Source organism: Neophocaena asiaeorientalis, unplaced genomic scaffold (assembly GCF_003031525.2).
Source record: "Neophocaena asiaeorientalis asiaeorientalis breed wild unplaced genomic scaffold, Neophocaena_asiaeorientalis_V1.1 scaffold78, whole genome shotgun sequence".
NCBI lineage: Eukaryota > Metazoa > Chordata > Mammalia > Artiodactyla > Phocoenidae > Neophocaena > Neophocaena asiaeorientalis.
Genome location: NW_020175018.1, coordinates 20,269,775 through 20,284,482, shown reverse-complemented (window position 1 = coordinate 20,284,482; position 14,708 = coordinate 20,269,775). Strand labels below are relative to the sequence as shown.

Genomic DNA, 14,708 nt, shown 5'->3' with positions numbered 1-14,708 from the left:
ACGTCCTCAAAAAACACATACTACCACAACTCACTCAACAGGAAATAGATCACTTGAAGAGCCCTATAACTATTAAAGAAATTGACAATTTAGACTAAATGGACTACGTCCTCAAAAAACACATACTACCACAACTCACTCAACAGGAAATAGATCACTTGAAGAGCCCTATAACTATTAAAGAAATTGAATCCATAAGTTTAAAGCTCCCTAAAAAGAAATCTCCTGGCCCAGCTGGATTCACTGCAGAATTCTACCAAATGTTTAAAGAAGAATTCACAGCATTTTTACACAATGGCTTCCAGAAAATAGAATGGAGAAGGGAACACTTCCAAATCCATTTTTGGAAGCTTGTATTATCCTGATATCAAAACCATACAAAGACAGTACCAAAAAAACAAAAACAAAACAAAACAAAGCGAACAAATGACAGACCAATAGCCCTCATGAATACAGATGCAAAAATCCTTAACAAAATATTAGCAAATACAATTCAGCAATATATAAAAGGAATTATATACCATGACCATGTTTGTTCCAGGAAGTAAGTCTGGTTCAATACTCAAAAATGAATCATTGTCATCCACCATATTAACAGGCAAAGGAAGAAAAAGTCACATGATCATACCAAAGCAGAAAGGGCACTGGATGAAATCTGACACTGACAAGAGGAAATCTGATTCGTGACAAAAAAACTCAGAAAAAACGGAACAGAGGGGAACTGCCTCAATGTAATAAAAGCATCTACAAAAACCTACAGCAAACATTATACTTAATGGGGAGGGTCTGAATGTTTCCCTCCTAAAACTGGGAACAAGGCAAAGGTGTCCACTCTCACTCAACTTAGTACTAGAAGTCCTGGTCAGTGTAGTAAGACAAGAAAAGGAATGAGAAGGGAGACAGATTGGAAAGAAAGAGATAAAACTGTCCCTATTTGCAAATGACATACTTGTCAACATAGACAATTCCAAAGACTCTTAAAACAAAAAAAAAGAAAAATCTCCTGGAACTAACAAGTGCATTCAGCAGGGTTGCGGGATTAGAGATAAATATACAAAAATGTACTGTTTTTCTATATACTAGCAGTGAACATGTGGACACTGAAATTTTAACTATAATACCATTTGTACTCATGCAAAAATAAAAGAAAAACTTAGATGTAAATCTAACAAAACATGCACAGCTCTTGAATCCTGAAAACTACAAAATACTGATGAAAAAAATCACATAAGATACTGTAAAACTCTCAGAGGAAAACATAGGAATGACACTCTTTGACATAAGTCATAGCAAGATCTTTTTTGACTCACCTCCCAGAGTAATGTAAAGAAAACCAAAAATAAACAAATGGGACCTAATGAAACTTAAAAGCTTTTGCACGGTGAAGGAAACTATAAACAAGACGAAAAGACAACCCTCAGAATGGGAGAAAATATTTGCAAACGAATCAACGGACAAAGGATTAATCTCCAAATATATAAACAGCTCATGCAGCTCAATATTAAAAAAACAAACAACCCAATCAAAAAAGGGGCAGAAGACCTAAACAGACATTTCTCCAAAGAAGACATACAGGTGGCCAAGAAGCACATGAAAGGATGCTCAACATCACTAATCATTAGAGAAATGCAAATCAAAACTACAATGAGGTATCCCCTCACACCAGTTAGAATGGCTATCATCAGAAAATCTACAAGCAACAAATGCTGGAGAGGGTGTGGAGAAAAGGGAACCCTCCTGCACTGCTGGTGGGAATGTAAATTGATACAGCCACCATGGAGAACAGCATGGAGCTTCCTTAAAAAACTAAAATAGAACTACCATACGACCCAGCAATCCCACTACCGGGCATATACCCAGAGAAAACCATAATTCAAAAGGACACATGCACCCCAATGTTCATTGCAGCACTATTTACAATAGCCAGGTCATGGAAGCAATCTAAATGCCCACCGACAGAAGAATGGATAAAGAAGATGTGGCACATATATACAATGGAATATTACTCAGCCATAAAAAGGAATGAAATTGGGTCATTTGTAGAGACGTAGATGGACCTAGAGACTGTCATACAGAGTGAAGTAAGTCAGAAAGAGAAAAACAAATATCGTATATTAACGCATAGATGTGGAACCTAGAAAAATGGTACAGATGAACTGGTTTGCAGGGCAGAAATAGAGACGCAGACGTAGAGGACAAACGTATGGACACCAAGGGGGGGAAGGAGGGGGGTGGGACGAACTGGGCGACTGGGATTAACATACATACACTACTATGTATAAAATGGATGACGAATAAGAACCTGCTGTATAAAAAATAAATAAATAAAATTCAAAAAAAAAAGAAATCAAATAAGGTCTACATAAATGGAGAGACATACCACGTCCACAGATTGGAAGACTGAACATAGTAAAGGGAACAATGCCCTGCAAATTAACACACAGGTTTTATACAATTCCTGCGAAGATTCTGCACATACACTGACAAGATTATTGCCAAATCTATATGGAAGCAAAGAAATTAGAATAGCTAAAACAGTTTTTTTTTAATTTACTCTTAAACACTTTTTTTAAAAAAAGAATAAAGTGGGAGGAATGAGTCTGCCCAATTTTGAGACTTAAACAGTTACAGTAATCAATACAGTGTGAAACTGGTAGAGGGATGGACACACGGATCTACAGAACAGCAGCAGACCCACACAGACATGCTCAGCTGACTGCTGGCAGAGACACAGAACGCTTCAGCGGGGGAAATACACCGTACAGCCTTTCCAGCAAGTGCTGGAGCAACCGGGTGGCCACGCACAGGAAGAAAACAAACAAAAGAGAGTCTCAACTTCAGCCTCACTCCTGACACAAAACTAACGCAAAATGGATCCCAGACTTACACATAAAATATAGAATGATAAAACTTTCAGAAAAAAAAATAGGAGAAAATTATCATGACCTAGGGCTGAAAAGAATTCTTAGACTCAAAACCACAAGCCCTATCCATAAAAGGAAAAACTGATAAATTGGACTTCATTAGGATTCAAAACTTTTGCTCTGCAAAAGTCCCTGTTACAAGGATGAAAAAATAAGCTACAGATTGGGAGAAAACTGACTAGTATCTAACAATCCAAGTAGAACCTGAGCAGAATACATGAACTGACACTTCCCCAAAATGGAGATACAGATGGCAAATAAGTCCATGAAAAGATGTCCAGCATCATTGGCCATTAAGGGAATTCAAATCAAAACCACCATGATGTATTACTGCATGCCTATCAAAATAGCTAAAATAAAAAATAGTGACAACCCCAAACTCTTGTGAGGATATGGAGAAACTAGATCACTCATACATTCCTGGTAGGAATTTGAAAAAATGTAAAATGGTACTGCCGCTCCGGGTAACAGTTTGGTAATTTGTTAAAAAACGAAATATGCAACTGCAATACGGCCCCGTTAATTGCACTCCTGGGCGTTCATCCCAGAGGAATGGAAACTTATGTTCACACAAAACCTGTGCATGGATGTGCAGAGCAGCCTTGTGGGTGATATTTCAAAAACTGGAAACAACCCACACGTCCCTCAACAGGTGAATAGTTAAAGAGACAACGGGCAGTAAAGAGAAACAAAGTATAGACACATGCAACAGTGTGATTCAGTCATCCTCAGAGAATCATCCTGAGTGAACAAAGCCAAGCCCAAAAGGCACGATGCCATTTACATAATGTTCTTAAAATGCCAAAATGATGGACCTGGAGACGACTGTGGTTGTCAGGGATTGAGAAGCAGTGAGATCAGAGTAAAGTGGGAGCAGATACAAAAGGGCAGCAGGAGGGGTCCCGGTGGGGATGGAGTTTCTGCGTCTTGACTGTGCCATTGTCGACATCTTGGCTGTGAAACTGTGCTGCAGCTTCGCAGGACGTTACCCTCAGAGCCCTCTCTGCATTTTGTGAATCTACAATCAGCTCACAGTAAGATATTTAGTTTGTTAAAAGGGGACGTTAGTAACAGCATCGAGCCCAGGACGGTTGTAGCATGATTACATTAGCTGACCAGCCAGCACACAGGAAACTTCATGGAAGAGTCAGCGTCTATCTTTCATTCTCCCTTTCATGTCTCAGGAGCTCACGCTGCCCACCTCCCTCTGCCCACCTGCTCTGGTGCTTTCACCAGAGGGCTCTGCACCCCCACTGCCCACCTCCCAGGCTGGGGACCCAGAGAAGCACAAGTAAGTACACCACCCCAGGGGTCGTACCCCCTGGAAAGAGCCCCTCATGGAGACCAAGTCCAGGCCATGCGGGCAGGGACGGGGCTGGGGGGGTCTCGCACGTGCCTCTGCCGTGTCCTTGCATCAGTGTGTGTTGCGGGGCTGGCCGGCCTTAGACTGTACCCCGGTGGAAACACTGGGTCCCAGAATTGATTAGGTGACGGGAAGAAGGAAGCTCTTGCTTCACGCCCATGCCCTCCCCATCACTGCACCCTCAGAACCCAGGCCCGAGAGGGCAGGTGCAGGGCCCACAGACAGAGGGGGTGGCAGTGCTGGCGGCTCCCTAGGGATTCCCACCCTCACACCGGAGGCTTCACCATGCCCAGGACACGCCCGGGCCTCCCACGGGCTCAGCAGTGCCCCCCAACCCCTGCCCCAGTCCAGGCTGGAGAGGGTCCTAGGGTGGGCGGGCAGCCCTGCCTGCAGCGCGTCCTCAGTGCCTGGTGCTGCTGTGTGTCGTCAGGCCCGGGAGGCTGACAACAGACCTGGAGGAGTGAGAAAGGGCCCACGGTCAGCGGAAGGTGAGGCGGGGAGGAAGACACTGGCCCTACAGACGTCTCACCCGGGCCCACAGCACGGCAGCCACAGCAGAGCCGGGCCTGGAGCCACACGATCGCCCAGGGTCAGTCACATGGCACCCTGTGCCCATGGGGGCCGGGGCAGGCTCCCTGCTCTCCCAGCTGGATTCCAATCCCACAGTATTTGCTGTGCACTGGGAACCGGGGCACCGAGGCAATGGGGCCAACGGACGCTCATAAGGGGAGCCTGGGGTCTGAGCACAGCCTATTATGGACTATACTGTGTCCACCCCACCCCCAAATTCCGGTGTGAAGCTCTAACCCCCAGAGGGACTGTATTTGGAGATGGGGCTCTTAGGAGGTAAATGCTTAAACGAGGTCATAAGGATGGGCTTTAATTTAATAGGATGAATCTAACAGAACACGAAGAGAAGCCAGAGACCTCGGCACACACGGAGAAGCAGTCCTGTGAAGACACAGTGGGAAGGCCACCGCCTGCAGGCAGGAAGAGGGCCTCGCCTAAAGCAACCCTGTGGGCACCTTGATCTCGGGCGTCCAGCCTCCGGACGGTGAGACGGTGAACGTCTGCTGTCTCAGCCCCCAACCCCCGTCTGTGGCCTCTGTTACAGCGCCTGAACTAACAGTTCTCGGGGGGAACGTCCATCAGCAGGGATGGGTTGTCACGGAGCCAGCCAGTAGGGAAGCCCCTTGGGGCGAGAAAAGGGCAGAGAGGCCCGCCAGGTGGGGAAGGTGGGGTGAGCTGAGAGAAGACAGACGCACAACCCATCCCGCAGGAAGCAGGGGCCCAGCTGCGCACACAGGCTCCTTCTCTCCGGGAGGGGCTGTAGTGTCGGCGGCTCCGGGAGTGGCCCCCCTGGGGGGAGGCTGAGACCCAGAGAAAGAGGGGCACAGTGGGGCAGCAGCGAGGCGCTGGCTGCGTGAGCAACAGGCACCCAGGGGCCTGTGACAGGTGACCGGCGGGACCTGCGAGTTCCAGGTCAGTGTGAGCGCAGATGGGCTGCAGGCGGTGGGGAGGCCCTGGGTGGAGATGAGGCCTGGCCTGCCCATCCCGAGAAGGACCTGCTCTCCCATCCGCTTCCCCAGGCCAGGGACTGGCTTTGGCTCCAGGCCTAGTAACCCAAGGAGACATTAGCAACCATTCTCACCTCCAGGCGAGTCTGCAGCTCTGGGCTCAGCGGTGTGAAGTGGGGGTGAGGGGAGCCGCCTGGAGCTAAGCAGGAAGACAGCACCCAGGCAGCTGCAGGTGTACCCACCACCCAGGGGCTAACGCTCCCGCCCTCCCCCGGCATGAACTTGACCTCCTGTGACCTCTGCAGGTGCACCAGGCACAGGATGCGTGGATAGGTGAGCAGTTGCCCCGGGCCACCTCTCAGAGGCACTCGGGGCTTGGCATCCTGTGGGCACCAGGCGGCGGCAGCCCCAGGGGGCCCAGCACCCGGGACCAGAGCCGGCAGCGCGGCACAGCTCAGCTGAGCTCCGGGTCCGAGGCCGGACAGCCTGCACTCCCTGTCCTGCCAGGATCCCCAGGCCCTTGGAGCTGGGCGGAGGGGCCTCTCCCTCAACACCTGGGGTGGGGTCTGCAGGCAGCGGCCAGGAGGGGCCTGGCTCCGGCTCCCCACACCCCCCACGAGAGTGACAAGAGCCCTAAATCAGAGGAAGATGGGGGGGAACAGGAGGGCAGAGGCACAGGCAGGGGGTAAAAGCTGCTCCTCCATAAACACCCAGCGGCGAGCGTGAGGGCGGATCCCACCCGACCCAGCACGGGGCTCCGGGCCTGTCCCCAGGGACTACAGGCCCCGTGGGCGGCCGGTGTCAGGAGGCAGGCACCTGGGGGCCGGGCACAGGGTGCCTCCACCCAGCTCCGACCCGGCCACACAGCACAGGAGGCCTGCGGAGCCCTGGGGCCAGGCCTGCTCTGAATCATCAGTGATGCCGCGGGGACGCTGCCTGGAGCGTAATAATGGGGACCAGACAGCCTCCTTCTGCTGCTCCAGGGGCCGCTTGTCAGAACTCAGTCCCCTCCTGTGTCCCAACCGTTCCCAGCCTCAGGTGGGGATGGAAGAGAAAGTCCAGCAAACCCCCGACCTGACCAGGCATCACAGACCCCGCCTGCAGGACCGCAGTCACAGGACGCAGGAGGGGCCCACGTGCGGCGGCTCCAGCCCTGAACGTGAGCTCTAGTGCCCACGCTCGGACACGCACTGGGGTCAGCCCACGTCCAGACCCACTGCCGCTGGTCACTCAGACACGGTGTTCCTAGTCACCTCAAACCTGGACACGGCGTCACCCATGGCGAGGCACAGCGTCCCTGGCTGCCACACGTGGACACAGGGTCACTGCGCACCTTGGCCCATACCTGCTGGCCCCTCCTCACCCAGGGCGGTGTCCTCCGTGGCCTGGCCTCCCCAGAGCGCTCTCCCGCACCCTCTGACCAACTTCGCGTCCACGCCCAGTACAAACTCCTCTCCCTAGGCGGCGCCAGCCCGCTGGCCTTCCACCTTCCACTTCCCACAGGATGCCCAGGCCAGGGAGGGAGGACCCTGAGCTCTAATTACATGTCCTGGAAAGAAATTCACTCCTGTAATTGGAGTGAAATGAGAGGCTGTGGTTGGAAATGTCCCCTTGGGGAGTCACCTGTCTGAGCTGGGACACGTTTCTCTGCTGTCCCCGAGGAAAGCTCCAGGCTGGGGCTGGGGCTGTGACGGGGGCAGGAACACCCATGGCCTCGGGATTCTGGGGCCCTCTGCCAGCACAGAGAGGCCCCCGGGGTCTGAGGGGACCCTGCTGCTGCCCCTACTCCCAGCTGCCATCAACCTCTCAGGACCGTAGGGTGGTCTGGGGGCTGCTGATGGGATGGGGAGGGCGGAGGTGGTGACGTGGGGACACACCAGCCTCAGACAGGCTGGGGACGCGGGTGCCACACTCGGGGTTGCCGGCGGGTTTCCTGAGGACAGTCAACCAGACCAGTGCTTCCTGCAGCTCCACCCCAGTCCGAGCCCCATGGCCTCCCTGGGGCACTGCTCCCCCCCCAGGACCGGCCCCTGCACCCGGAGCCCCCCAGCAGGCCCCGGGGCCTCCCCACATCCTCACCCTCTGCCCCACCCCCAGCTCAGGACACCTCTGCTCAAGGTCCTTCCTAGGGACCTTCCCTGACCCCCGTGAAGGGGAACTTCACCTCCACCCCGCCCCGGCCTCCTGCTTCACTGCCCTGCGTGGCAAGAGCTGTGCGTCGCCTGTGTCCCCAGGAGACGCAAGCTCCACATCCACTGCCGTGTCCCCAGCAACCAGAGCATTTGACAAATACCTTCCACACGAACGAACGAGTGGATGGACGGCCAGCCAGATGGTCAACGGCGGAGGAGGGAAGGTGACTAGAGACGGGGCCGAGGAGAAGGTGAGAGGCCGAGGCAGGTGAAGGTGCTCCGCACTCACTCTCTCCCCCCGTCGCCCCATCTCACTCCACCTGCTTCCCACTCCAGCCTCAGATGACAGCCAGCTTCCGGGTTCAGTGGAAATGCAGAGTCAGGGGACGGCTCCTGCCCCAGCCCTTCCTGCTCATCCAACAGCCCAGCGTGTACACTCAGCTCACCCTCCGGTTTCCCGCTGTTACAGAGAGATGAGCGTGGACTCGGGGACGCTGGACCCTAGCTTCCCTCGTCCACCTAGGACATCACTCCAGCGCTCCGGCTGCATCGCCGCTAGCCCCTGCCTCCTGGACCTGGCCCGTCTGCACACAGGCTCCGGCCCCCACCTAATAAAACCCTCTGCCCCTCCCCTCCCTCCTGCCACTGCCCAGTCCTCTGCCGGCTTTGCTGTAAAACTCCCTCAAAGGTGGAAGAGCTGCCCCAGGTGCTCACCACGGACCCTGCCCATTCCCGCAGGGCCTTCCCCTGTAAGCCCTCGGGAGGACCCATCACCTGCACGGCGCCCACCGCCGCACTCAGCCCTCCATCCTCCCCTTGCTCCTGCCCGAGGAGAACATGCTCCCCCTTCCTCAACACCGTCCCCACCCACCTCACTGGCCAGTCCCAACGTGTCAACTCTGGGGTCCCGGGGCTCAGTCACGGGCAGCTTCTCCTCCAAACTCCCCATTCCCTGGGGATCCTGTCTGGTCTCAGGCACTAAAGGCCACGGATACACCTGTGTCCTGGTGTTGACACCACCAGCCAAGACCTCTCCCCAAATATCTAGATGGCTCATCCCCTCACATCCTTCAAAAGTCACCTCACTACGGAGTCTTCTCTGACCACCCGACACCGAGCAACAGCCTCCCGGTCCACACTGTGTTCTCCTTAACCCCCTTCCTACACGGGAAGACGAAGCACAGTACCGTCACAGGAGGAGCGGTCTCCACGGCACACCTGCCCCCAGGCACCGTGATGCGGCCGTGACCTGCCCTTGCCGACCCTCTGCGCACCGAGAGGACACAGAGCGGGGCAGGGAGACTGGGTCCCCCAGAAACACAGCCCACAGGGCAGGGCCTGGGGGTCCTGCTCACTGCTGCACCCTCAGCACCGGGCGAAGGCTCACTGCATCTGAAGAAATGAGCGATCAAGGGATGGTGAGTGGGCGGGGCAGCTCGAGGAGCTGGAGACGCGTGGACAGGATGGAGGGCAGAGGGCGGCCGGCAGGACAGCCCTTCACCTGGCTCCGTGGCCAGGACTAGATGCTGTGCCCCCTGCAACGCCAAGAGTGCACCCAGGCACAGTCTACAGGTGAGTATACGAGGTTAAGAGGCTTCCCTGATGCAGGGAGGGGCCCTCGTTCCATTGGGGCCCTCCCACAACCTGCGTGCCAGCCTCAGAAGTAGAAGGGAGCCCAGCTGGCCTCTGGGGACAAGTCAGCACCAGGGCCTTCCCGGCCAGAGCCCTTCCCCTCCCCACCATGGGCCTCCGGCCCTCTGAGCACCAATTAAGTCAACCCTAATCAAAAACAACAAAGTAGGGAACTTCCCTGGTGGCGCAGTGGCTAAGAATCCACCTGCCAGTGCAGGGGACCCTGGTTCGAGCCCTGGTCCGGGAAGATTCCCACATGCCACGGAGCAACCAAGCCGATGCACCACAACTACTGAGCCCGGGTGCCACAACTACTGAAGTCCTCGTGCCTAGAGCCCGTGCTCCGCCACAAGAGAAGCCACCGCGATGAGAAGCCCGCGCAGTGCAAGGACGAGTAGCCCCCGCTTGCCGCAACTAGAGAAAGCCCGCGTGCAGCAATGAAGACCCAACGCAGCCAAAAATAAATTAATTAATGTTTTAAAAAGGGACCAAGAAATAATGTCCCCCCCCCACCCCCGCCATGGCTACCCACAGGGACCTCAGCTCAGGAGGGCTTAGAGTTAGGCATTCTTCCCCGGGTTCCCTGGGGCAAGTACTCACCCCAAAATGGACCAGGGCCTTGCTCCATCATGCACCACACACACACACACACACACATGCACACGTGCACAGACGCACGTGCACACGCATACACGAGTACACACACAGGTCACGAGTCCCTGGGTGCTGCAGCCAGGAGCAACACAGCAGCTCCCGCACGTGACTCTGGGACACAGATCACCCCCCCATCTGAGGGCTCCCCTCCCAACCCAGCGCCACCCCTGGGGTGCAGAGAGAGGGAGCCTGGAAACCACTGGTGCCAACTCCCAGCAAGAGCAGAGACTCCAGGACCCGGATGAGAGACACAGAACAGGCAGAAAGAGAAAGAGACAGAGGAAGAATGAGAGCGAAAAAGCAAAAAGACACAGAGATACAGAGACGTCGAGAGGCAAAGAAATACCGAGATGGCAAAGGAGAGAAAAAGGGTCAGTGAGGCAGAGAAGATTAGAAACGGGCAGACAAAGGCCAAGAGAACAAGACAAGGGGACAGGGAGGGAGGGAAAGAGAGACAGAAACAGGTTGGCGGGGTAGGAGAGGGGCCCATGTGAAGAAAAGGCAGAAGCGAGGAGAGGTAGGAAAGACGAGGTGGAGAAACAGACGGACTGAGGTCAGGATCTCCAAGTCCGGGCTGGGGGCAGAGTTAAGGTCTCAGGACCCTTGGGATCCCCCTGCTGGGGCTCCCAGGAAAGTGAGCCCATCCTATTCTCTCTTGTGCCCCGGAGAGTGTGGTCAATGGCAAAAGAGAGCAGCCAGCCTTGGAGGTCTCTCTCAGCCCTCACAGGAGGACGGGGCTCCCTGGACCTGGAATCAGGACATGCTTGTTGGAAGACCCAGGGGTCCTGCCTCCCCGGCTTGCTCCCAGCAGTCCAAACACTCAGCACCCCCAGAGGCAGGGTCCCACCGTCCCGCCCAGCTCCCAGCTGGCCCAAGCACAGAGCACCCTAGCTTCAATAGCCCATTAATTCAGCAGATGCTCCCTGACCCTCCTGGGGGCCCTCGCAGAGCTAGGCTCTGGGGACACCCTGAAAAATAAGACGCTGTTCTTATCCTCAGGGACTCACATCTAGAGGGAGAGAGAGATGTAAACAGCCAGCGACTCTCCTCGACAGCCCACGCAGTGCCCACTGGGCTGCGGGAGCACCCTGCCCTCCGAGGGGCCACACCCACCACCAGATCCCCACCAGCAACGTCGGTGGGACCTCAGAGGGCTTTCCGTAAAAGCCCCTGCTGCCACCGCCACCGAGGGCAGCAGGCGGGTGTGGACGGCGCACACTGTACCACAGAACCGCACGGCTCCCAGCAGAAGGCTCCCCACTCCCTTCCCTACTCGGTCATTAGGAAAAATGAAAGGAAAACAGCAAGTTGCCCAGAAAGCTTATTATATCCGATTTCAGTGGCACCCATCCCATCAGAGCCGGTGACAGGCTGGTGCTAAGACAGAAAGGGAAGCTGAGGCGCAAGGCCCACCGGCCCCTCGGTCACCTCCAGGGAGAGACCCTCTGAAGGCGAGGCCACCTCGACTCTGGCCCATGTCGGGCATGCTGCAGGCACCTCTGGGGCCAGGCCACCGGCAGCTCGAGCAGACAGCGGGGCAGGCCCCCCAGGACGGGGCGGGTGAGGGGACCTCATGCGGGAGCCCAGAGGCCATTTAGCCAAGTCTGTTTGTCCTCACATGCAGCACAGGACAGAGACCTGGCCACAGCCTCCTGTCCCTTGGAAGGAGTGTTCTGGGCCACAGTGGGGCTCCGAGCCTCCCTGGGACCACAGGGTCCCAGAAAGCACGGCTGCAGTCCGCCGGGGAGGGGCCTCTGGGACCTGGGCTGTGCAAACAGGTCCTGTGGAGCGAACACCCAGGCGCTCAGCCCCAACCCCAGCCCAGAGCCGGAGCAACAGCGGCTCAGCCCCAGCCTCAGCCTCTACTGGCCAGAGGAGCAGGGCAGAGGCCTGAATACCCATCAGGCCGACGGAAACACCCTGGCCCGAAGGCTGGGGCCTCCATGACGAGGAGCAGGGCACTCCGCCTGCTCTCAAAGCAGCCCAGCCCACGGCGACTTTCTGGATCTCCTGGGTTGTTTGGAAACCACAAGCTGGCACTTGTCAGGGTCCGTCTGAGAAGGAAAGTGGGCGGCAGGACACACTGATTAAGCTCCTTCCTGGAACCAGACACTGTGGCAACACGCCGGCACAGCCTCAGCTGAGCACAGCTCCAGGAAGCCGTGTCCGAGAACCCTTCAGGCAGGAGACTCAGATGCACAAACGTGCCCCCCAGATCACGGGGCGACAGAGGCAAGGCTGGAGCCCAGGATTTACAGAATAAGGCCCAGAGCCCTCCCCTGCCCTGGTGACCTGCCCACGGCACCAGCAGCTCTGTAAGCAAGCTTCACCCGAGGACAGAGCACCATCGACAGCCCCTCAGCCAAGATCACAGCCCAGGCGCCTCCTGGGGAGAAACAATGCCCGTCCCACCAGCACCCACCCCGTGAGGACCACCACGAAGCCGGGGCCTCCAGCGTGCCCAAGCCCACCCCTCGCAGAGGGCAGCCCGGGCCCAGCACCCACCCCGTGAGGACCACCACGAAGTCCATGACGTTCCAGCCGTTCCGCAGGTAGGAGCCCTTGTGCAGGACGAAGCCCAGCGCAACGATCTTCATCCCGGCCTCGAGGCAGAAGATGCCGATGAAGTACGGCTCCGTGTCGTCCTGAGGAGAAGCGCAGAGCAAGGTCACCCCCGCCGGGGGTGTGGCAGGCGAGGAAACCCCCCACCACCCACAGACTCGGCTCTTCCGTCACGGGCCTGTTTGCCCTCTGCCGAGCTCCCCTACCAGGGCAGGTGGCCCTGTCCCCGTGGCCAGCGACACCCGATCACAATAGCAAGGGGGGGCTCCCACCCCCGGAAGCCCTGCAGCAGGGGAAGCAATAAGAAAATTGGGGGGGGTCCCACAATCACTAGGACAATCCTCGTTGTTACACTCCACATGCATTAAGCACCGTTATCATCCCCATCCTAGAGGAAACTGAAGCACAGAGAGGTCAGGAACGGGGCCGGAGACTCACAGCTTGCTAGAGGCAGAGACAAATCCTAACCCAGAGGTGACTCGGGTCTGATCCTGAGCTCGAACCGCTACAGGGACAACGGCCCAACTCCCTAGAGGACAGCCCAGGACCCACGCATTCCTTCAACACACACCTTCTGGATAATCAAAACACACACATCTTGGTGGGAGCGAGCATGGCCGCGCCTCAGGGAGCCTCTGGAGGGTGAGGCATCCAGCTGGGCGAAAAGGAACGGAATTCCAGGCGGAGGGAACAGTGTGAGAAAAGAATGGGGATGGGAGAGGGCAGGGCCGACACGGGCCGGGCCCTGGTGGCGAGCACAGTGGGGATGAGCTGCGTGGACTCAGGGAGAAGACACACAGGCGGCGTGGAGAGTGACCAGGGGCATCACACACTTGGGAAGGGTGGCAGACAGAGCCTCTGTGCAGGTGACCCCACAAGCTGGACAACGGGGACACGGGGGGAGGGTCAGCATGGGAAACAGCCTGAGTGCAGACCACAGACACAGGAGTGGACAAAGGGGCAGCGGGAAGGTCCTGCCCCCAGGACTATGGGGGCCACAGGAGGACTTGTCCTCCGAAGGCTGCTCCGCCAGGGAGGGGTCGAGCCTCCGGGCCAGGGACCAGCCTCCCGGGGCTGCAGGGGAGGGGAGGGGAGGGCCAGACTTGTTCCCTGTGGGTGTTGCCAGCTCCCACTCAGGACCAGCGGCCTGAGAGTTCCTCCCCAGAGAAGCCTGGCCCCCCCCCAGGGCTCTCCCATCTGACCTGGGGAACCCTCAGCCTGGCGTCCATGGTGGCCCAGTTCTCCTGTCCTACCACCCTGATGCTGACTCACGAAGGATCATTCCCTGGAGACTTCTGGTCTGGTTTAGGTGGAGGGTCCCCCCTCTCCGAGAGGAGAGGCTGCTGACCACCTGCCCTGGGTTAACAGCTGGGCCCCAGCAAACAGATGTTCACAGATGAAGAGTAAGCCAGCGCCAGGAGACGGGGCGGGGCCCCTCCTCAGACCCCTCCCCAGACCTTCCCTCACAGCTCTTCCGCCAGCCCAATCCTTGATCACACTTGGCTGAGGGCTGGCTCAGGGCAGGGGTGAGACTGCAAACCCAGGGCTCCAGCTGAAGGCCACTCAGGAAGTTGATGGGTGTGTGGGAAGCGGAGCCCCCAGAGACAGGGAGCTGTGGAGGCCCCACCCCAGGCCAGGCCGCCCCGGTGCCACACGGCCCCCTCCCAGCCTCTGGCAGCAGCAGCGGCCTCCAGACCTGAGCCCGGGGGCCGCAGGGCGCCTGCTCTCCAGGCCCGCTGTGTTCGGCCTCCCATCCATCTCAGCAGCCTCCGAGGGGGCACGTTCTGCTTACTCTCCCAACAGCTCAGCCCCCAACTCCTACAAGTGTACCGAACCCCATCACCACAAAGCAAACCCTCCTTCACCTGTGAGGCAGGAGCTCAGACGTGGCTGGACACACGGCTGGCCCACTCAGGCCTGCTGC

General features: G+C 56.7%; 1 protein-coding gene across 1 annotated transcript in view; it reads right to left on the bottom strand.

The window, feature by feature from the left end:
• CACNA1B (calcium voltage-gated channel subunit alpha1 B) overlaps positions 1 to 14,708 on the bottom strand; it is a 191,542-nt gene that overhangs the window by 169,685 nt on the left and 7,149 nt on the right. Inside the window, exon 4 of the mRNA XM_024762449.1 lies at positions 12,728 to 12,867. Within this exon, the coding sequence (XP_024618217.1) occupies positions 12,728 to 12,867 (140 nt within the window). The remainder of the gene's footprint in view (positions 1 to 12,727; positions 12,868 to 14,708) is intronic.